This window comes from Sinohyriopsis cumingii, chromosome 3 (assembly GCF_028554795.1).
Source record: "Sinohyriopsis cumingii isolate HCF-2022 chromosome 3, ASM2855479v2, whole genome shotgun sequence".
Lineage (NCBI taxonomy): Eukaryota > Metazoa > Mollusca > Bivalvia > Unionida > Unionidae > Sinohyriopsis > Sinohyriopsis cumingii.
In genome coordinates this window covers 53106426-53131451 of record NC_142963.1, presented here as the reverse complement: position 1 = coordinate 53131451, position 25026 = coordinate 53106426, and the positions used below count along the sequence as shown (strand labels likewise).

The 25026-nt window shown below is 34.9% G+C and overlaps 1 protein-coding gene across 3 annotated transcripts in view; it reads left to right on the top strand.

Moving 5' to 3' along the window:
- LOC149802871 (PRKCA-binding protein-like) overlaps positions 1-24684 on the top strand; it is a 60745-nt gene extending 36061 nt beyond the window's left edge. For all 3 annotated transcript variants that reach the window (XM_089952316.1, XM_089952317.1, XM_089952318.1), the window contains 4 exons: positions 4459-4551; positions 6549-6649; positions 14654-14748; positions 17797-24684. In XM_089952316.1, the coding sequence (XP_089808442.1) occupies positions 4459-4551; positions 6549-6649; positions 14654-14748; positions 17797-18029 (522 nt within the window). In that variant the 3' untranslated portion in view covers positions 18030-24684. The remainder of the gene's footprint in view (positions 1-4458; positions 4552-6548; positions 6650-14653; positions 14749-17796) is intronic.
- Positions 24685-25026: the final 342 nt, after the last annotated feature.

The window sequence follows — 25026 nt, the reverse complement described above, 5'->3', positions numbered from 1 at the left end:
TCTGATCACCTCTTTTCTAAACAAGCTACCTCAGCTTCATTTTTACAAGTTCAGTTGCACAGGTGGTTTTGACAATCATCCTGAATGTGTGAAAGATCCGTTTCTGTCCCACGTGAGTTATTACCATGTATAGACAAGGTGTAGATAGATGCCTCAGATTTAACAATGCCTGAAGAAAAACTATCTTTAGTCCATACCTTATTCCCTACCTGAAGTCTTTACATATTTCAAGCACAATGTCAACGATCATAATTTATTTTTGAGTTTGCTTTTGATAGTTTTCCAATTTCTTCAGTTTCATTAAATCTGGCCATTTTGGCTGTAAGTTTTCTGGTGCCATTGGCAGAGTAGTTGGTAATTTTCTTCCCAATAATAATTCAGCAGGGCTGTATCCATTCGGTAATGATGTTGTGCAATATGTAAAAAGAGCTATGTAAGGATCGCTTGCATTTTTAAGCATTCTTTTAATTGTTTGAACAGTTCTTTCAGTGAGACCATTACTCTGTGAATATTTTGGTCTATTTGTAATATGCCTGAATCCATAATTTGTCACAAGTTCTTTGAGTATTGCAGATGTGTATTGCATACCATTATCTGAAACTAATACTTCTGGTATACTGTATCACATAAAGATTGATTTGAGATGATTGACAATTGCTTTTGAATCTTTGCCTTTGCAATTTTGCTATTTTGATGTATCATGAAAAATAATCAGTCACCAAGCAATATGTTTGACCATTCAGTTCAGACAAGTCTGGTGCAACTCTTTGCCAAGGTCAGCTTGGAAATTCATTTGATATCATTGGTTTGGCTTGATCTCTTGAGTTTTCGATGCAGTTTTGGCAAGATTTTACCAAGTGTTCTAGCTGAGTACTTAGTCCTTTCCACCAAACTAATGTTTTGTCACATTCTCAGCATTTAACTATGCCTTGGTGACCATTGTGAATTCTCTCTAGGATTTCTTTTTGAAGTGATTCTGATATGACCAGGAATGTACCTTTCATTAAGAGACTATTTTGAACTGTAAATTGAGCTCTATCGGCCCAGTATGATTGAAGTTTTCCGTCAAAAGCGGATTTCTCTGGCCACCCCTTTATACAGGAGTGTATAAGTTGTTTGCTAATTGAATCATTTCAATGTTCACACTTTATTTGTTCAAGTGAGTATTTGATGTGGGCAAGTTACTAATTACGAAATCAACATAGGTGTTAGTTTCGGCCTGACATTCTCTGTCACTCTATGAGTGACAACTTAAAAGTGCTCAAGATAGAGCATGAGCAGTAAATAGATTTGTGCCAGCAGCATGAGTTACACAAAGTTGAATCTCATCAAACACTAAAGCATTGAATTCTAGGTGGTAAATTTCCCAAGATTTTTGTGCTCATTAGTGGTACTAATGGCTTATGGTCAGTTTCAAGTTTGAATTGTGACCCAGTTAAATAACTGTTGAAGTGTTCACATGCCAAAGTGATTGCAAGGGCCTCTTTTTCTATTTGAGTATAGCATTGCTCAGTTTCTGACATACCTCACGATGTGAATACCACCGGTCTCAGATTGCTACCTTGCTTCTTCTGTAGCACAGCAACTAGTCCAAATGAAAACACATCAGCATATACAACTGTTTCTCTATTTGGATCATAATGTGCTTAAAGTTGGTGAAGATATAATTTCTTGCTTGATTTCTCTAAAAGCTTTTTCTTGATCTGGATCCCAAGTCCATGAGTTTTTGCATTTCCAAATTTCCCATAATGGTTTTGATTTTTCTGCCAAATTTGCCAGGCTGATTTGCCATACTGAGAAATTGTCGTATATCTGTTACACATTTTGGTGTTTGCATTTCAGTTATAACTTTATCTTTTTTTGGATCATGTCGGCAACCATTTTCATCAAGAATATACCAAAGAAACCTAATAGATGATCTTGAAAATTCACTTTTCAGTATTCAAAGTGATGCTGGCCTTTTGAATTGATTTCATGTCCATTTCTTGTTTTTCGTCTTGCTGTTTCTACATTTCCCCAAGAACAAGAACATCGTCCATGTGACTGAGTGTTCCACCATGTATGACTAGAGTTTCTGACATCCTTTTCTGTAAAATTTCAAGTGCGGAACTGATCCTGAACAGAAGGCAATTAAAATAAAAATTACAGTCACATCATTTCTAGTATCATTCTTGAATAAAAGTGAATTGTTGTTCATTCTCACATGCGTTATCCACGGCTGACCTTTCTTTGTGCTGATAGTCCCTTGAAATCCAGGTTCTGCTCTTGATTCTGTTTTGCAAACTGCTGATTTTGACAGACAGTATTTTGCATAGTGTCCTCTTTTCTCACACTTGTGGCATTCTGCTTCTTTTTCTGGACGTTGGTAACTTAAACCTTAGTGAACATATAACATTAACCAGTTGTTGGTGTAAATCTGTTCTACTCCAGTGTGGAGTGGTGTAAATCTGTTCTACTCCAGTGTGGAATGGTGTAAATCTGTTCTACTCCAGTGTGGAGTGGTGTAAATCTGTTCTACTCCAGTGTGGAGTGTCTGATTACTTTTACTGTTAATTGATATTTTAGAGCTAATTAGATTAAGGCTTACACTGCATCCTCCACACAAATGTGACTTTCATTTACATGAAGAAAATCACTTTTCAGGTGCACCACATGAATTAGATCTAGAGCAAGACAGGAAATCCCTTCTGATTCTCCTTGGATACCTTACCAACAAGAACAAATTCCTTTTACTCACTTAAGTATTGAGTTAAAAGCACATGTGAACAGGGTCTGTCTTCCCCAAAAATGTGCCTTGAAATGATCTCAGTGGTGTCTACTTTTATCTAAAAGGATCAAATCTCCTCAGTGTGGCTGCATCTCAAGACAATTGCAGATGATTCTCTTGTCCCAGTAGCAACTGAAGCTTTGCCCACTGGTTCAAGCAATCCTGCCCACTGGTTCCAACAGTCCTGCCCACTGGTTCAAGCAATCCCAGTTTAAGATAACACAGGCCCCATTTTAGCAAATGAGAGAAACTCACCTTGCAACAGGTATACCCTATCAGAGCTGTCTGCATATTCGTCAAAATAATTCAGTTTCACCTATGACAGTTGGAGATTTTTAATTATTAAAAAATGCTCCCACTTATTTTGAAGTGAACTGAGCTGGGGAGTAGAGAGAGCTCTTGTTTATTTCTACCACTGAAATATGGAAAGGAGAATATCTCAGCTCAAGCTCTCTCATCCTGGGTACAAAGGTTTATTCATTCTATATATAAAATACTGATCCAAAACCAGATGAGTTAATTCCACTTACTGGCTTACAGGTTTAGGGTAGTTGCTACTAACGTAGAAATAGATCATAATTGTTCCATAGCTGACACTATCCAAGGAATGTCAAGAATAAAGGATAAGGTCATTTAACAGCTTTACAAATACATTTATGCTAAAAAAGGGTTTGGCTATGATTTTTTAATGTTTGTTTAAGTTTATATTTTCTTGTTTTTAATGGGGTGTGTTTATATATATATATATATATATATATATATATATATATATATATATATATTCATTCACAGAGAGGTAATTGAAAACTAAACTTATAATAAAATGTTTACATTTTTGGGGTAAGTGGAATGATGGCACTTCCAGGTTTTAGGTATTGGACTTCTAAATTTCCAGTCAAGGATGTCCAGGACTTAAAATCATGAAACATTAATGGAATCTGCCATGACCTAACAATGAAATTCTGATTTTATTTCTTTAAATGACAGGATTATTACCAGAATGTACACTTGTAATGCAAATTGGTGTTGGTGAAAGGGAATTTTGCTACACTTTTTATAATTATATTTTCAGTTTTTCATTTTATTCTAGACATTATATTGCAAATATGTGTATATGTAACTTCAGTAACTCATAACGTGAATCACCCAAATTCCCAGCATCACTCGAGATACTTGCCCAGTCCTGATGTGACACATATGTATATGAATGAAAAATACCAAACTTCTGGAAGCTCGAACGTATTTTTTCAAAAGCTCTGTTGTACATGATATAGTAAATCCTGTCTTAAGAGACTGAATCTTTTGCCAGCTTAATAAGGTCTCTCAAGAAAAGTTGTATTGCAGTCAAGGTTATCTCATTATACAGTAAAATTGACCTGTGACTGAAGAACCGCAATGTAAATGATGTGTTTTCCAGAAACCTGTCGTTTTAAATTAGGTTTTTTCTGTACTAATATATACTTGCATATACTTGGGATCCAAATGAAAACTGCATTTGATCTTCTGTTGCATAATGGTATAGCAGATCTAATGCTGCTTGTTAGGATTAATCAGCAAAAGAATATGTGTCCTGATCTGCTTGCAAATTATGGCATATCAGGGTCAGTGTTGGTTGCAGTCAGACCAATTATATGTGAGTGTGTAAGGTACTTTATTTCATGGTAAATTTCTGTAATTTGTACATTTTTCAGATGATTAGTGATCTGAACACATTTCTCAACAAAGCAGTACCAGACACCAGACTTACTATCAAGAAATACCTAGATGCCAAGTTTGAATACCTGGTATGTTGAACGAAAATGTCAGGAAGATGAGAACTGGTTGGAAGAAAACATGTATGGCCCCACTATATTTATGGCAGTAATACATTAATAGTATTACTCATGTCCATCTGTCCCATTATGTCTTGCAACATCACATCTCATGTCATGTCCCATCTATCTTATCCAGTCATGTAACATCACATTCCACATAATTTCCCATCTGTCCCATCCAGTCATGTAACATCATATAACACATCATGTCCCATCTGTCCAATCATGTCACATCACATTCTGCATCATGTCCCAGCTGTCACAAATTTAATTTTGTTGCATTAACTTTTGAAGGACTTAATAAATGTAAGCCAAATTTAATGTAAGGCTCTAAATAGTAGATTTTGAATAGGTTCAATTTTCACCACTTTACAGCATAATTTTTTTGAGTTATGGACCCTGTTAGAACTCGAATTGCATATACATGCAGAGGTATGTGTCATGCACATGTCATACACATTTCTACTAAAGAGATCCATTCTTTTCATTAAAGAACATAGACAATGTAAATAAATGTAAAGTTAATGTTTTCCTTCAAGTGGTAGCTGGTTAAGATTGACATTAACGGACAACTAAACCCCTCAAAATCTAAACCCTTGGCCCCCCAGATTTTTTATTTTGAGAGGTATTTTTCCAAGCACTTACATGATGTGAGAGAGAGAAGAAAGAGAAATAGAGTATATTATTATGAGGGAACATCAGTGTATGTGCATGGGTGGATGCATGTTTGTGCATAAAATTTAAAAAGCTTCTTTATTTCTTCTAACCAGCCATTAATCCTTTATAAATTTGCTTTAAAAAATAGATAAAACATGTTTTATTAATCATGTATACAAGTGAATAGTGTCAGTCACAAAAATTTAGAAAATAAGCTGATAAACATAATCTTTGTTAAAGGGCTTTCCTACTAGCATTTAGTTAATAATAATTTTCCTTCAAAGTTGGCTCTTTTTTAGCATGTGTTGCAACATTGTTTAACCATACTTTCCCTTGGGACATTTTCAAGGTCTTTGTCTCACCATTAAGCCTTTTCTAATGCTTGCTAAATATAATTTATGTTTCAGCATGTGTCAGGAATTTAGCAGCTAAAATACATTTCAAAATCTGAAGTGAGTTTTGGTTTTCTGGGGTCTTCTTTTAGCATAAAATTGAAATTTGGGAGCTAAATTTTGGTATTTGAAGTTATGGGTTTTTTTTATAATTGGGAAAAAAATTATGATACAAAGATCGAGAAATTATAGACAATAAAAAAATTCTGTCTTGAGAGGATTCCATTATTCTTCTGTTCTATTTTCATTTTATCTTAACATGAAGACATCTATAAAATCGTACTTTATGCCCTGTTCTCATATTTGATATGTATGTTGGTTACGCAAAATGAAATAATAAAACATTAGGTGAAAAAGTGAATATTTCAGACTTTTAGTTAAAATGCAAATATGACAGAGAACAACTATATGCACTTAATTATAAGTTGATGCCAACTGCAAACTGCAAAGACCCAGATTTGACATTGCATAACTCACTGTCAGAGCAGGGTCCATGTTGTTTGTATTTGGACTTGTTAGTGATTATATATGGTATTGAGGTTTTGCAATGCATGATAAAATATCAGTAAACAAATCCTCACACTACCAGCCTACCACCAGATGTCAGTCAGCATTTTATTGAAGACTCTAGTGGTCAAAAAATCCATTCTCAAGATGGGCTCTAATTTATTATTCAGTCATGTTTGGCGTGCTAAACTAAAGTGACCAGGTTGACTAAGGTTGGTAACGTTGACCATTATTACTGTGTAAAATGTAAAAATTTATACTGTTGTAACTTCACTGTCATTCATCCAAGTTTCATGAAACTTTTACTATGAACCTCAGATTTCTCACTAAGTGTTAAAACTTTGAAATAAATATCTTTCATTTTAAAGAAAATGAAGCACTAATTAAGAGGTGTTTTCTCCACTCATTCAGTCTTATTGCTTGAAAGTGAAGGAAATGGATGACGAAGAGTACAGCTATGCAGCACTGCAGGAACCTCTTTACAGAGTTGAAACTGGAAACTATGAATACAGGTGAAGTTTTTACACAATTCTGTTTTAGAAACCCTTATATGGATATAAATTTAGAATGTGGTCATATATATTCAGTTTGATGACAGTAACCATTCCTTCAGAAATTACATATGGGATGGAAAATTGCAACTCACAAAATAGGCCAAATTTTTAATGAGTATTTCTTTTTGGAACCTAGTGCTTCTCACAATAAAGTATATTGTTAATTTCCCCATTATTAAAGGTAATGAAAGAGCAGACTGTGCTGCTAAAATCTCTCTGCAGCCTTTTGATCATAAAATATAATACACTGATTTTAAACCTGGTATCCAAAAAATCCTTTTTTAGTAAGTGGCAGGCATTATGGAATGATGCTGTCAATAACTAGCTCCATGTGATCAAACCTACTTTAAGTGAATGGCCTCTTTCCTACACAACCAACCATAGGGACAAGGTAGTCATTGCCAGAATTAGAATCGGTCACACTTAATAACTCACTCCTACATATTAAAGGGTGAAGACCCACCTGAACACATTTCATGAAATTAACCCTTCACCGTGAACCACTTTTTGATAGAATGTTTTGATCTCCAGCCTTCACATGATCATTGCTACAATGTTCAACACATGAAGGAACTTTTTGATACCGTAAATGTGACATGTATTTTAAATTTCTTGAAGGAACTTACCATTTATTTAAAATCTAGATTGTGTGCAACCCCATTTTCATTGAGTGTTCTTAACCAACATGTATACTGTTAATCACACTAATTATTCTTGTATTGTCTAATTACCTTATATACATACCATTTACATCCTCCTTTGATTGGTAACCTTCATATATTTTCACCATTTTGTCATTGTGTTTTAGTATTTTTATCACTCGTTGATAATAAACATAGAGCTTTACAGCGATGGTGCATCATAAAATCCACAATCAGTCAACCATCTAACTTTCAGGAACCCTTATATTTAATAATAGTGAATCTATTCTCCAAGATTACATCTCAGCTTGAAACAATTCATGGCGCAAAAACTGTGTCATCATTCATTTTGAATGGTCAGATACAGGTACAGTCACTGGCTTATGTAGCAGAAAGTAGTCAGATGTATAAATTTCTTACCTTTCATTTCAACCCTTCCCATTTTGATTTCTGGCTATCTTGCTTATACTTTCAGTACGTCACACTTTGCATATGATGTCACACTTTTTAAGGGTGATTTCCCACACCAGCTGTGACGTCAGATGAGCAATGTGCTGAAATTTAATGAATAAATTAATGTACACTAGCCTTGTGATAAACAAATCATAATGATTGATGAAGCTGGTTTGCCAGTAAAGGTGAAGAGGTAGCCTTTAATTGTATAAAGTGTATAAATTTTTTCAGGGTAGTCTGTCCTGTAATCGTCTAAATTAGGGCTGAACATTACTTGACAGCTAACACAGAAAGCTTTCATTGATTGATTGTAGTGTTATGCATATCTATATTATGTGTATTATTTTAATAATAAGTGTTTGTTAGGGTCATTTCTTTAATGACATCTTTAATACTAATATCAATGTATGCATTTTAAAAAAGATCAGTCATGAATAAAGTGTTTAGATTAATTCATAATGTTCCAGTGTTGAGTCATACTACTAGTACAAGTTCACATCGTATGATCCAACAAGGACATGAGTTCTTGAAAATGCTTCTTTGTTAGTGAAACCATTCCCCCATTTTTTGATGTATTGCTATAAAACTTAGTAAATGTTATGGCCATCAACTGAAGATGTGCATATGTAGTCATATCGCTTTGATTCCTCTTTTTTGTTAGAGTTATTCCCCTTATTTGTCATGTAATATAATGTAATCTATGATACAGTCTTATGAATGCAACTGATCCAACAGTTTTTTTAATGGCTTGCCATGAAATTTGGTCAGTATTATGGTCATCACCTGAAGATGTGCATATCAACTAATCATGTTACTTCTGCATTTTTAATATCAGTGATATACAAGCTGTCGCTTTTGCATAGCTGGTACTTTTCTGGGTGGAAAATACCCTGACTGTAAATGAGGAGAATTCGTTTTCACAGTAGGGTGAACTTGAAGATTCTTGGACACAAGATCATCCCCAGGTCAAACCTCTAGATGCCTTGCTCTTGTGCACTTACCTTCATTCATTTTCAGGTTGCATCCATTACAGGCTGCTTAAAAAGTCTATGTTATAGAGAAATTGCCTTTGCTTTGTGTTTTATGTCACAATTTGAGTTTTTTCTTTATTTGCATCATTTTTATCATGATGGAATTACCTTTGTTCAAGTAATTATTTCCTTTAAATGTTTGGTGTGGCCTTTCATTAGGTTCTTATTGTTAAGAATTTATTTCTAGTTTAGGTTTTATGTTTAGTGAAATATCCCTAACCTTGCAGAATTTGGTCTGCAGACTTGTATTGATTCTATTTTTATTGTTTTATTACTGTAATGAATCTTCATATTTCACATTTTCTATGTTAATTAGTATTGGATAGTATTCCATTTTATTATCTGTTTTATTACCAATCATACCAAACTGGTTTTTTGCTAAATTGGTCATCACCAGATGTCAAATAAGTGTTGTCATCATCAGTTCTATCAATTATCTTCAGTATTATTTATTGGTTTTTGTTGCCATATCTTATCTAAATATGGTCTGTAGATTCACATTGATTCATTGTATTGCTTACTACAGTATTGAATCATCACATTTTAATTTAATTAGAATTGTGCTATTTTTATGCTTGCCCACAGGTTCTCTGTGTGCTAAAAGTGAGTCATGCCCCCTCCACATGGGGGGAGCAGCAGCCTTACAGTGCCCATTGTCCACAATGAGATCAAGCCACCTGATAAGGGAAAAGCTCAGATCTAAGTCTGTCAGATTTGAGGAAGGGTCTTATCTTCAGATCTGAGTTTTTTGACTGGGCACCAATCACTTGTCTTTAACCAGTTACCAGCAACTGTCACTGGTCATTGAAGCTTTCTTGGTATGGGGACAAGGATTGGGTCAAGGCTCCCTCCTCTCTTGCCTGTTGGGGATTTATAATCAGTGTACAGATGGCTAGGTATGGGATAGGGTCCATATCAAGGCATTCCCCAGCATTATTTCCTGTAATCCATCTAAATTCATGCAAGATCTGAGGCCTGCCACTGCAGGGAAGTGATTGGCCCTTTCCATGCATGCAGACATCCATTAGTAAAGATGGCAGAGAAGGATGAGATCTGGTCTTTCGACCAGGTTGTAAACAAGGTTTGCTGTCTGTTGCTCTGTGATCTGTGTCCCAAGCCTTCAGATCTTTTGCTGCTCCTCACTCAGTTAGGATTAAGATGCTTTCTCAAAGGTTTAGTAGTAACCAGGACTTTACTGGACCATGTAAGAGGATGTATGTCAGAAAAAGAAGAGAGAAGCCCCCCTTCTTCCTGAGACCCTTGATCTCTGCATCATGCAATATGATTCATACCTGTTCCTGGCTACTTGGATGCTGAAGCAAGTTAAGTGGGTATTTCCATGGGGACCCAGGCACCCCTTGCTGTTTAAATAATGGAAACTTTACAACAAAAAGCTAGCTCACAAGTAGCCTCACATGCTGACCAATTTTCAGCATTTCGTTCAACCTGCTAAGAGTGGAATCTATGTCACCAGTTGCCCTTCATTGTTTGTTGGAAGCAGTGGTAAAAACATCTTGGCATATGTTATCCTTAGCCATGCCTTGTCATTGGAGCTTCTACCACCTCCACAAGGTCTAGAGCACTGTAAGAACCTCTGAGGGCTGCTCCCACAGAAGCAGAGACTATCTTCGGGAGGCTTGACTGACTGACCACCAGTCCCATCGGCAAAGTTTTTTAAAGTCATGGAGCCCCACTCAAAGCAACAACCCTATTTCAGAAGGACATCCCTTGGGACTTGCTTCATCTCATGCAAGTATTCCTCTTCTGTTGATTTCCATATGTGTCAGTCTGTACCACTTTTCAGAGGCTTGGTATGGAATGATTTTCAATGGTTGGGTCCTTTCTTTCATGAAAGTGGATACTGACTCGTGTTTTGAGATCTGCCTTCTCTGATTATGCCCCCTATGTTCTTCCACCAATTGAATCTTATGTGATTAAAGGAAGAGGCACACTTCCTTCTTGTGAAGGATGCAATAAAGAGGTTATTCAGCCCACTTAAAGTCACTTGGTATCCCAGTCCACATTTTTCAATGATTAATTGATCCATAATGGCTTGTTAGTCTCTCAGACTAGGTCTGTCTGAATGTTGGTTCATGTGACTAGGCTGGGTCTTCTTCCAACCTTGAGAAATCAGAGCTTACCCAATGTCAAGATTTTGTCTATGTGGGGATTAATTTCTTCATAAACTAGATTAGTTTGTATCCCTCTGGAAAGAGTGGTCAAGATCCTGTCCTTGTTGGAGGTGCTGATTACAATGCCCATGTTATTGACTCGTCCTGTTTTTCCTATGCTGCAGACTTTGTACTCTGCAACAGACATGGTTCTTCTAGGTAAACTGTACTTGTGCCCTCTCCAGTTTCACCTTTTGACAAACTGGAAACCACACAGGGACCTTCATGATGCTCTGATTTCTCTAGATGTGAATTTCACCATCATCTGATTTGGTGGACATATTCAGGCTGGTTTCTCACTGGAGACCCCTTGCATACCCTCAAATCCCACTTCTATCCATTTACAGAGGTGTCAGATTCAGGGTGTAGATATCTTGGAGGAGAGTCTGTCAAGGAAATGGAACATAGTCCTCATGGAATGGTCTCTGCACCAATCCATAGTAGATTGCATGTTCCAACTTTGATGGACACTATTGATACACCTGCTTGAAAGTAAAATGACTAGTCCACATTTTTCGTTTTCCCAGTTACCATCTAGAGGACTTGGGCAGTGGACACTTTCACCATGCTTTTGCATCCTTTAGAATCTTCACTCTGGTACATCAAAATAAGGAACACCACTGCTCAGTTCATTTTGTGAGCCAATCTATGACCCCAACATTTGAGGTACAATATATATGCCCTGCTGGTGGACCATTCCAAAATATTACCTGAGAGGAGGTACCTCCTGTCCTGGCACCGGATATCTGTCCCAGACAGCAGCCTTCAAATTCTCCCCATTTTTTCCTTTTGCTCATCTCAAAAAAACAACAAGTTGCCAAGTTTCATATTCAGCCCAGGAGACAATCTATATATCTAAGGTCTATAATGCCAAGTGGAGAATCTTTGGGGATTGATGCAGTAGGAAACATGTCAGCCCTGGCTGACCTTCTTTGAGTATATTGAATGATTTTCTTCTCATCCCTTTGGAAGGGAAACAGTGCTCAAGACCAATGTCTCACTTACTAATGCCTAGATGCAATTTCTCTTGCATGTTCAGTTTCTAACATAAACTCCCTATGAACTATTGGGTGAAGCTTCATTCAAAAACCTTAGCCTCAAGCCTGTTTTCTTGCTTCCCTTTGTGTCTATGCAGCAAAGGGTCGAGCTTCATGACCCATCCATAGAACCAGGCTGTATGAGGTTCAGTGGAATTATGAGTCAGTTTCTTGCCATTGCCAACCAGGTTTTTACCAAACACCCAACTTCTGTTAGTTGCTACACTTCCGATTGGGATCTCCAGTTTCAGTCATATCTATTTGGATGATCCATTTTATGCCCAGTTAGAGCCTTATGCATTTTTGGACAGCTTCTAAGGGGAGAATAAAGGGTAAGAAAGGTCTTTAACTCCCCCTTATGGGTTTGGCTGATCTTTCAACTTCCACCATTTGAGATGAGTTGCTTTTCCTGTCAGGAGATTTTATCAGTCTCTTCATGAAAGTGATCTTTCATTCATGAAATTAAGCTCATGAGGTTCAAGCAATTGCTGCCTCATGGACCCATCTAACTCATTAGTGTCTGGAGGGTGTGTTGAAAGCCGTTTATCTCAGACTTCTTTCTCCTTTTACCTTTATTCATTGACTCACCAAAGCAAAGGTATATTTTGCTGTGGATACCATCTGGAAGTAAACTTCTATTCTGCAGGCCACTTGTACAGTCATCAGCCTCCTACTAAACTGAAAAAATCTGCTATGCAATAGCAATGGATTTTGTATGTATGGGGGGGGTAAAACTAATTTGAATTATGTAATACTTACCTGTTGCTATAGCCAGATTCCTTCCTCCTGCCCTACACTGATGTCCCACTAGTTTAGGATGTATTCTAAAAAGAATAATGGATAGTGGGCATGGGTTAGGTGTCTACAGGTTGGACCAAGGGCGATCTGGGCATGGGTTAGGTGTCTACAGGTTGGATCAAGGGCGATCTCTTATGTTGAAAAATCTTCTGGTTCACCCTAATGGAAGGATGAACTCGCATCATATAGTTGGGGAATTTTCTGCCCAGAAAAGTACCAGCTATACAAGAGGAACAGGTAAGTATTATATTATTGACATCAGTTTTGAGCTATTGCCGTTTTCATCGTGTAGCTTAATCCAGTATTTGACACAATCTCGTCAGTACAACTAGTCCACAGTTTTTGATGGATTGCCATGAAACTCAGTAAATATTTTTATGGTCTTCACATGAAGATGCACATTTGACAAATCAATGTGCCTACATTTTTTTGTAAGAGTTATTGCACTGCCTTATTTGGAATCTGTTGTAACATATGACAGAATGTTGTAAATAAAACTAGTCTCACATTTTTCAGTTGATTACGATGAAACTTTGTACACTGCGTCCTTAGCACACCCTGATAACTCTCAAATGCACTTACAATGCAGGGGCTGATTTGGGTCCCGTTTTTTTGTCTTACAGAAAATGCCAGAACTTTGCTCATATTTGCCCCACATAAATGTGTTCAAAACTGGTCAAAGACAACTTGATATAGCGTTTGTTTTATCATTGAAAATGGCAGTCATTGTGATGAAATTTTGGAATCGTCATCATGAAATTCACATTTTAATAAGAATTAATATTTTTATCAGATTTGTTGTAACAAACATTTTCTCAACAACACAATATATGACAAAATATAAATCAGTGAAAATTTTGGTAAATTCCTACTGGTAGCAACACTTTAGCAAATAAATGCCAATTAAATAAGTCTTGTCAATTGAAATTCATGTTTTAATTTGATCTTTTAATTCAGGTTTAATGTAATCATGATAAATGTGATGTGCCCACTTTTATTTAAATGAGTAAAGATTTCATTGACTGTCAGGCAATGCATGGAAGTGCTTTTCGTGAGAAATTAATTAAGTGCTTACTCAGTAACTAAGCAGACTTTAATTATTATTGTTCTGACAACTGTTGTGAACTTATTGGTATTTTGACACAATATACACATGTCAATAATGAATTGTCTCCAGCTGATTTTTAAAGTAAAAAGAGACATAAAAGACATACAGTAACATCATACACAACAGACATCTCGTAAGGTTTTGCTTTGGCTAATCTGTGATCTGTTCTAAATATGTATTTAAAAACAACTTGCACACTCTATTAAAGCATGCATAATTTTGACTTTGCTGTTTCTTGTCGGTCAGTTTTTTTTTGTGGTTAGATTCCGATGTAGCATTCTAGGACAGTGCAGCTGCTGTGTGCAAATTCTCTTTTAGAATAAATGTTGTGGATAAATTCCACTTAAAAGTTATCACTTGCTGATGTCTAAACTTTGTTGCTGTGACCAATTTTTCATACCTCATGGAGTTGTTAGGTTTTGGATCATACACTGAGTAAGCAAACATGCAGCATTTCTTTGAAATTTTCACCTGTACATAACGTATGTTGACTGAGAGAAAAGTAATCATTTTGTAATGTCTAGATATTTACATTAATGACAGTACTCCAGTTCAAATCAAAATAATTGGAAGTCAGACCTCTAAGGTTGGTTTCAATCCTGATGTCCAGCGATCCAGTAGACATCACTTACTTCAAAATGAAATCATTGGTTGTATATATAAATTTTTAAGATATGTCATTTTATTGTATACAGTATTGATTTGTCCCTATTAACATTTTAGACTGATACTTAGATGTCGACAAGAAGCAAGAATAAGATTTGCGAAGATGAGGTCAGATGTTCTGGTTAAACTAGAGCTTCTGGATCAAAAACATGGTAAGATTTATGAGTGTCTTGCATTGGATACTACACCCCTGCCCCAGCAATCTCTTTTTTTGCTACATGCATTATGGTAAAATTTGAGTTTCTAGCATTGGATACTACCACCACCCACCTCCCAGCCATCTTTGTTTAGTACATGCAATATGGTAAGATTTATGAGTTTCTAGTATTGGATGCTACCCTATTTATATCTGCTGTTGGCTTAGTGAAAAATGTGCTTTCCTAACAATAATTTTATTGTCTAAGCTTTACACTATTCTGTTGGAAATTATTATCGCTACTTTATTACACATGCATTTAATCTTACATGGCTGATCTGGCATTTGATACAGATGCACAGTCTGTGTTCCGTATCACATACCTAAAATTTCTATATTTTACACTCGGCTTGGAACTGATTTTACCACTGAGCAATATTCTGTAATAGTCTACTTTTAAAATAACAAGAAATATTTATTGCTATAAAATTGAAACTATTGTGTGTAATTTCGAAAAAATGTCTGCACACTTTATGAATTTTAAAAATTGTCATATTTGGAGGATTGGGTGGTTGTATAATGTACAGTGTGACCATGCTATAGCATGCTCCATCATAACACAAATTCCCAAAATTTCATATGTATGTATTTTTCTTAATATTTGAAAAGATATTTTTCTTCTTAAAAGTACAAAAAATAACGTGTAAAAAGTTTACTATCATTTTGAGGAAGAGATTGTTTAAGAAATCTAACATAAGAGGATCTTGCAATGCCTCCTAAAATTTCATATACATGTATTTTTCTCGTGCACAATTTGTAAAAAATAAATTATACTTAAAAGTATGAAAAATAACAGGTAAAATCTTTATTCAGGGAGCACACTGGGATTTGCCAATGTCATAAATTGGGTATTTACTTATTATTTTTCCTTATTGGTGACAAAATGTACCATCTGGAGATGCACTGTGACTAATACATGAATTTTATTACATTATCTGTACTCGAATTCATTGATTTTTCATGTACATATACAGTACTTAATACATTATGGACTGTACTACACAAATACAAGATGTCAACGTACAAGTATATTTCAGACTAATTTTGTATTTATTTAATCAAAAGCACATATTTTTGCACCAGCTTATATTATTACCCCATCCACCCCCAGCCATCTCATTTTGGTACATGCATCATTTTCAGCTAATTGCTGACAGGGTTGGTTATAACTTGGTTTGATCTGTAATGTGTTTGGGTTCCTTGGACTACAACAACCATGTTATAGCAGGGTCAAACTATATGTTGTGAAAATAGATAAATTTGCAGTTGGGGCCTAGTTGCAGAGTGCCATAAGTAGTGTTAGTATTCCAAGCACTTACAGCCAAGAAATTCAAGTTAGGTGAAAATAGTATTTTAGACAGACTGTTTGATGGTGTGTTTGCTGGTGAAGCTTGTGTGCAAAGTGATAATACAGATGACAGAGAAGGAGAGACCCAGACATTCCCACTGAAATCCTATATTGAAAGTTTTTGTGAAAAGTCCAGACACATGAAAAACTCTGGAGTCATGTCCAAATTCAAGACATGGTTCGAAGTGCCTATAAGCTCGTAGAAAATCGGTTTTAATCAGACTTGGTAAATAGGCAAATATCATCAAGATGTTGGACAACTTTTAATATGAGAGACTTATACATATTTATTTGATCCTGTGTCTGATATGGAGATTTTTTCTTGACCACTCTTTACACTACTTTTGATAGGATTTGGATCAAACTGGTTATTAAGTCTACGTCAACAAGATCTTGCTTGAATATGAGTATGTTTGAAATTTATGCATATTAATGATGTAACTTTGCATCTGATCTGCAAGCTTGCCAACAATCCAGCAACTACATATTTCCCTTTTTTAAAATTAATTTTGTTAGTCTTATACTATCAAGTTGTTGTATGAATTTAATAGTGAGCAAAATCTTCATATAGTAATGAGGTAATGATGTATTGTTGTTGTTGTTGTTGTTGTTGTAGGGTTTAATGCCATTTTTCAGCACACGATAGGCTATATATGGCAGCCAGTATTAATGGTGGAGGAAGAACCCGGGAAAGCCCCGGAAAGAACCACCGACCTATGAGAAGCTACTGGCAAGCTTTCTCACATACCCACATTGGCCGAACCCAAGACTCAAACCCATGCAGATAGAGGTGAAATGGCAGTAATCTGTAATGGTGAGCGCTTCAGACCACTTGGCCACTCGGGGCCCCAGTAATGGTTTATGAATTTAATAGCGAGCAAGATCTTGATATAGTAATGAGGTAATGTTGTATTTGATTGAGCTTATTACCACTCTGAAGACCAAATTCCAGACAGAAAAATACTTGTACTACTTTAAGCTTATATTATCATCACATTAGAAAGGTTCTGTAATAGGTGATATGGAGCATATTAATGGAATATCTTGCATTGGATTGGCTGAGCTTGTTACATCTAAATATATATTGTCCATATATCTCATCTAGGTTTTATAACAGCTGATAAATGGATTTATATCATCAAGATGTTGGATGGCTTTGAGTAAGAGCAAGAGAATGTGCATATTAATTATGCCTTTGGAAAGAATTTTTTATGAGGATATAGTCAAGTAGATAAAATTAACATGATATAAGTTTGGTAGATAGTTCACATGGGAAAACATAATATCATCCCACCTGTTGTGACATTTATGTGCGAGTCAGCATGTATTGTTCAGTATCTTTTATTATCTACCTGTTTTGACCGTTACACTTGGGTCAGCTTGCATTATATCATTCAGTGTCATGTTTTTAATGTAACTTTATGATATTACATCAGTTTTATTTGTTTGAATGATGCATTGATTGCATAAACTATCGTTATCTTGTGGTTATTAAAATCCCATATTAGTAGTACTTTATTTTGGAAATCAGAAACTAATGGAGTTATTTCACTGTTTTGCTCACCAAGGTATAAAATTCAAAGAAGTATTTCTACTTATTTTGGGGTCAAATTCCCCAACAATGAGCACTTACGTCACATTTTTTCCCCTTTCCAGTTCAAGATATCGTGTTCCAGTTACAGAAGTTTGTATCTGCAATGGCCAGGTATCACAAAGACTGTCATGTAGTGATGAAGGAAGCTGTTGTCTTCCCAATTGAGGTAGATTTGTCTCGAGGTACATTTACCTATGACACGGCTGACCAGTTTAATGATGGGGAAGAGGAACAGGAGGAACAAGGTGAAGAGGTTACAGAACCAGATGTTGGAGATCTCATTAGCACAGAATAGCTTTTGATTTTGATATTTAAAATATTTTGAACTTAGTGTTGTGTTCATTGAATTGTTTCTTGTAAAGGAGCAGGCAAAGCATGTAAGAGTCTTGAAGTGAAGACATGCAGATATTTTGTTCAAATGGAAAGGATAATGTCTGTATCAACAGTTTTCAAGTTTAACATATTCGTATTAACGTAAATCAATTTTTATTATATGAAGACATATAAATTCTAAACCATATTAGGCTGTACTGGTCATAGAGCTTATGAAGATGGCTTGTTGTCCATCATCTGTCTGTCCATCCATCTTTCAGCATAAGTATTTTTATTGCTACTCCTTTTAAACTTCTTGGAGGATTGCCATGTAACTTTGCACATGCATTCACCCCAAGATCTACCTGGTTCTAAAAGAAAATGATACCTCTCAGACATCCTTCTGGAAATATTTTATCTTTACTCCCCATGAATTGACTTGGGATTTTCACCTATAGACATATTATGAAGTCTGGTGGGTCCTAAATGAAAATGGTACTACTCTGACTTCCATGTTATTGCTACTGTTTCTGAATGGATGGTCATATCATCATGGTCTTTGCAGCAAAATACTTTTTGTTTCTGAATGAAAATGGTGCTGATCTGACATCTATTATGGCCACCTTGCATGCAGCAATCTTGAAAATTTCTATAACTTCTCCTTCTGAATTGATGGTCATATAGATATAGAGTTTCATCAGAAGACTTATTATGATGCCTGGTTGGTCCTAAATGAAAATGGTACAAATCCTACATCCAACATGGCCACCTTGATGGCCATCTTGAAAATATTGTTATTGCTCAAAAATGTCAGAGATAGTTTAAACACTTAGTAGTGGAAAAGAAGAAATGGTCTTATCTTGGGAAATTCTTTTTGGCCAGTGCAGTTTTAGTCCAATCGAGGGACAGTTTTTTTCTGTTTATTTTGAATGAAATGTTCAGGAACTGTTATGGTACTTCTTTGATTGGTTCAAACAAATATACCACTGTATACATACTCTAATGACCTTTCAAGTGAGCTTATGGCATTTCCTTGGATTGATTTTCTGTCAGCTTTGTGAATAATGCACCATCTGTGTTTGTGTTGTTAAGAACAGCTTGTTACTAACCTAGAGGCTAGATTTTAAGAACAGAGAATCTGATGAAACTTGCTGTGTAAGCTTATCAGTACCTTATTAAATCAATTTTATTATGATTAATACTTGTGCATATTTATGACTTGATCTGGCATCTCATCGGCTGTAAGAACTTCATACCATTCTAGAGATTGCATTTTCAATAGAATTTATCTAGTTTCACATGTAGCTTGTATGATCAAGAATTTATTCAAATTTGATAATAAGCCTTACAGCTTAAGAATATTTCCAGATTAAATCCTGCTTGACAGCTTGTAAATCCACACGGAATAACAGAACCCTATGATTTCAGATTTCGTGGCTACATCTTGCTGTTCTATCAGATCCAGCAACCACAAAGAGGCAAGTACTGCTCATTGACTCATTTGAAAGTCTCCATTGCTTTGGTCAGGTGTCTCAAGTTGAGCATCTGTGGATATGTCATGTGACTTTCACTTGCACTTTTACTTACAAAGCAAACATTTTCATATATTATGGATCAAAATATTTCAAATTACTTCATATAGTGGATTTAGTAGTTCATTTAGACAATAAAATTAAGAAATTGCAGAATATATTTTGTTGAGTTTCATACCCAAAGCAACTGAAACTTTCAAATGAGCATATAAGTAAAAGACTGATTGGTTACTGGATTTATGGAGCAACCAAATGTAGCCATGAAATTCAAAATGGTGACTGGAGAGATGTTTGATGTGGATTTACAAGTTGTCAAAAAGGATCTATGCTGGAAATATTTAATACATATTGTCAAAAGTATCAACCAAATGCAACTCAAGAGCTGTTGAGAAATACCAGTAAGTGTTCTACAGTGTACAAAGATGTGTTGTGGACAAGTTTGTTTGCACAATTATATGATTTATTGAATAGGGAAATCCGACCTAAACCATCCATCAATACCAGTACAGATTTGACAGCTGATTTATTGGATTAGACAAAATATTTCTTGACTATGAAGAGGTTTATGTACAGCTTTGAAAACTTAATAAATATACTGAGCTCTGTTGCAGTATAAAATAGTTTTGATTAGCTTAATGAGTAATATCAGACCCTTCTAGGCCTCCCATGCTGTTGTGTATAGAGTGCTGTGATCTGGTATTCTGAACTAGCATTCATTTGCTCTTTCAGTCAGTAAATGTGGCTCACTGTAAACATAGATCAAATTTTATGTACTAGTTGTGTACTAGCTGTTTACTAGTTGTGTACTAGCTGATTTCTAGTTGTCTACTAGATGTTTACCTAGTTGTGTACTAGCTGTTTACTAGTTGTGTACCAGCTGTTTACTAGTTGTTTACATATCTATTACATAAGCCTTGTGCAATTTTAATATCATACAATTATGATACAAGAAACTTGTTAATATGTTGTCAATGAATCCCACATTCCAGAAATTGAGTACCATTACAATATACTTTGTTAATTTGTATTCATATTGTTATTTTGTAATATTTTATCTGCATTAAGTCATGAATCCAAATATGTTTTAATATCTTTTATTTTAGTTCTTTTTGTTATCTTTTACTAAAAATTTATGCTTGCTGTGGAGGCTTGGAACAAGACATCTTTTCACATCATAGGTCTCAGAACATAAGGATTGGATTTTGCTGTAAATCATTTATGTTTTGCAGTGACTCAATTTTGTTAAGGTACATCTTTTCACTTTTTTAGAAAGTATTGTGAATTTATTTCTTCCATAGACAAATTTTCATGATTTTGCGAAGTGACATTTTGGTTGGTTTTATTTGTGTATTACATATGTGGTATTAATAATATAACCATTGAGACTTACATTTTTTTAATTTGTAAAAACAATTCAATTTATGTAAATTCATCCATCTTTAAAAAAAATAGTGAATTCACAGTGCATTCATTTAGGTGATGAGCACTGAATTGCATTTACCTCTAAAAATCTCTTTTGCAGTTATAATTTTAAAAAATAATTAAATTTGTGTTTGAAATTAATATGACTGTGTGTGTTTGTGTGTGTGTGTGTGTGTATATGCCTATATTTGAACAAGATTTGAAATCTCATAAAATGTAAGTAATACTTGCACTAAACATAAATTTCTGCATGGCATATAATTAAAATGTTATTTTATGATATTTATTATTACATTTATAATAATTCTGTATGGATGGTAGTTGATACTTAATATACATGTACATTATTTAGAAAGTCATCATGATCCATTATTGACATCATTGTGAAACTCCCAGGAAACTAAGGTTTTACACTCAGCTACCCCACAACACCAGGACTTTGTTCCATAACTATTGCATTATGTAATGTATGAATTTCAGTCCCAGTACTATACAAGATGTTGTAACATCAGTACTGTGTTCCATAACTGTTACATTATATACTGCATGGCTTACAGTCCCACTACTATACAAGATGTTGTAACACCAGGACTGTGTTCTGTAACTATTGCTGGCTTACAATCCCACTACTATACAAGACGTAACATCAGGACTGTATTCCATAACTATTGCATTATGTAATGTATGGCTTACAGTCCCACTACTATACAAGATGTTGTAACACCAGAACTGTGTTCCATAACTATTGCATTATGTAATGCATGGCTTATAGTCCCACTACTATACAAGATGTAACACTAGGACTGTATTCCATAACTATTGCATTATGAATTGCATGGCTTACAATGGCACTACTATACAAGATGTTGTAACACCAGTACTGTGTTCCAAAACTAGTGCATTATGTAATGCATGGCTTACAGTCCCACTACTATACAAGATGTTGTAACATCAGGACTGTGTTCCATAACTATTGCATTTTGTAATGCATGGCTTACAATCCCACTGTATTGTTAGGATGTTTTCCTTCCTTCCATTAAGACTATGTTCATCACCATCAACAGTTCATAAATGGCTTACACATAAGGTAAGGAAGGGTGTTACCAATTTTTGGATCAAAAGGTCAAAGGTCAAGGTAATTGTGACTGATTGAAGAAAATTTGTTGCAGCAAAATGACTTAAGTTCCTAACTATTAACAATTGCCAAACATTTTAGATAGCTTGCACTTGGGGTTGGATGAAACATATTGATATAAGGGTCAAAAGATCAAATCCCAAGGTCACATTGACTCAAAGAAGAAAAATGGTTTCCTGCATAATAACATTAGTTCTGTACCACAGAAATGAACCAAACAATGTGAATGACCTGTACTGGGAGTAAGAAAAAACCTATTGATTTGAGGTCAAAATGTCTAATGTTATGGAGTTAATGTGTCTGAAAGAAGATTTTTTTTTACTGTACATCAGTTTTAAGTAACAGCCATGTACCTTTACTGAAGTTTTGGATGACATGTTGGGTATGAAAGAAGGCTATTGATTTTATGGTCAAAGGTCAAGGTTACTATACCTAAAAAAAAGAAAAATTGTTTTTGTATAATAGCTTTAGTTCTAAACTATAGCTTGACCAAAGTTTGTGGAGTGTTTGCACATGAGGTCTGGAAGAGGTCCATTGACTTTAGGATCAGAAAGTCATGGGTCAGGGTCATTGTGACTCAAAGACATGTGGATTTATTGAATAACTTTTGTCCCAGAGTAAGTTTTTTACGACTTTGTGGATAAAATACACTTAGAGTAATAAATAAATCTATAGATTTCCAAAAGTCAGTGGTAGTAGTCATGATTAAGTCAGAAAAGAAAATAATGGTTTCTGCAAAGTAAGTTTTGTTCAAAACTGCATGTCTTGACCAGAAGTTGAGGTTATTGAGACCTTTTGATCAATAATTTATGGAGTGAAGGATACCATACTAGTGCCTACATAAAGCATTCGTGCGAACCATTACATTTTGGCATAAACATCAAGCATTTTTTCACCAAATTTAATTTTACACTTGCCTATATATGGATTACACATGTCTGGTACATTTAAAAAAAATAGAAAAATAATGCGGTAAAAAGTTGTATTTTGTCATTTATATTAATGTCTCTTTAATTCTACTTGACAGAAAAAATTGAGAATATTTTGAAAAGAAAGGCTGCTGCATAAGAATAGCATAAGAGTTAATTTGTCTATCATAGCTCTGCATGTACATTTCTAATTAATTTTCTATTTATAGCAAGCCATTTCCAGTAAAACAGATGGGTTTCTTTAATTTGAAAGTCTCACGGGTTCATCATATTAATAATCAAGTTAGCAGACCAGTCTGTACTTTTAAAGAAAATGGTACCAGACATTAAATGAAATGGGCTTTTATGGCTGACTTGTGCATGAAAATTCTTGGAGCAGATAGTTCTTTTTAAACTTCAAAACATGTCTGATCAGAAAAAGAATAAATGAACACCACTTTACAAATTTGTAAAGAAGAATATTGAAAGGATGCACTACATCACTCAGTTGGAGCACTTGTCATGCTTATTGCAAAATTTGTAGACAGACTGATCATTCAGCAAAAGTAATACATGTAGACTTATTAAAGTGCGTGTTGAATATGCGGTAAATAATTGTTCTGCATGTTTTGTGTTTTGTATTCTGGTTCCAAACAATGTGGATTTTGCCCATTATTACCAAGTATTGTGACCTGTAGATCCAGTCTAGTAGTAAAAATAAATGTACATTTTTCCTGCAGTGTAATGCAATGACATGTCATATAACAGCTATGATGCCTCAGTGAAGTAGAGAACTGATATTAGTACTATTAATATATAGATTACACTTTTTATGCTCAGATTATGTCTTTTTGCCACTTATATTATGCTGAGCCCTCTGTTGGGGTTGGCATGTCTTGACTTAAATTTAAATTTAAATTCATTGATCTGATTGACTGAAATTTACACATGATTTGAGAAATATCAATCAAGTGTCTGAAGTTTAATTACTTTTCCTACTGCAGTGACAAAGAACATAGTATAGAGTAAACACTTCATTGAAAGTGTTGTGGCAGAAATCTTGTGTAATTTCATTTTAATCAAGGTGACAAGCTTGTTGCCTGTTAACAACTAATCCATCTAAGATAACATCCAGTATACATTCCATATCTTACAGATTTATGTGTTTGACTGTGTATGTGAATTAGATTATAACAGTCTTATGTTATTGAATTTGATGTGTTAGTGAAGCCAGCAAAATTGTTATTTTTATGATAATAAAACCAACCTTAGTGTTATCAGATCCTCATACAAACACAAAACTTTTATCTATGTTAAAACAGACTTGGAAAAATGTTTTTGAGAAACAGCCTAGAAAGTAATTCTGTGTGGTGCTACATCGCTGGTGAAAGTCACAATGTCATCAGAATTTCTAATAGTATTATGGATTTTTTCAACTTTGGTTGATGTTTTAATTTTCATCATTTTTTAATTATTGATAATGGCCAGCCTTGTGGAATAGATCTTTGAAATCCAGATTTACAAGGCAGTATTTGTCAAGGTTATCATCGTCTTTAAAACTCGTATAGCAAGCAGTTCATTTTAATATGTTTTAGTTCCGGCTGTAACTTATGTTAATTTAAATAAAAAAATATCTCTGAATTGATTTTCTTCTGCTTATTTGCATAATTTGATCCTGGTCTGTCATCCATTCATTTGATAATGAAATTCTGTCATCTTACTACATTTCTTCTGTAGGGATAGATATTTTTGATTGAGATTTGCTTGCAAAAGGTGTTACAAATGCATTATGGTGCATGTTGAACAAATATATACCATATATGCAAGTCAAGTCCAACTGCATACAACATAGACCCTGATTTTCTGTCAGATAGAGCACTGGCAGATGTTTAGTATGCTAATTATAGCTGACAGACATTGATATGCACCAATGACTATCATCTAAATCTGGGGCAACGACTGTTCAAGAGTATTGGCTGAGTG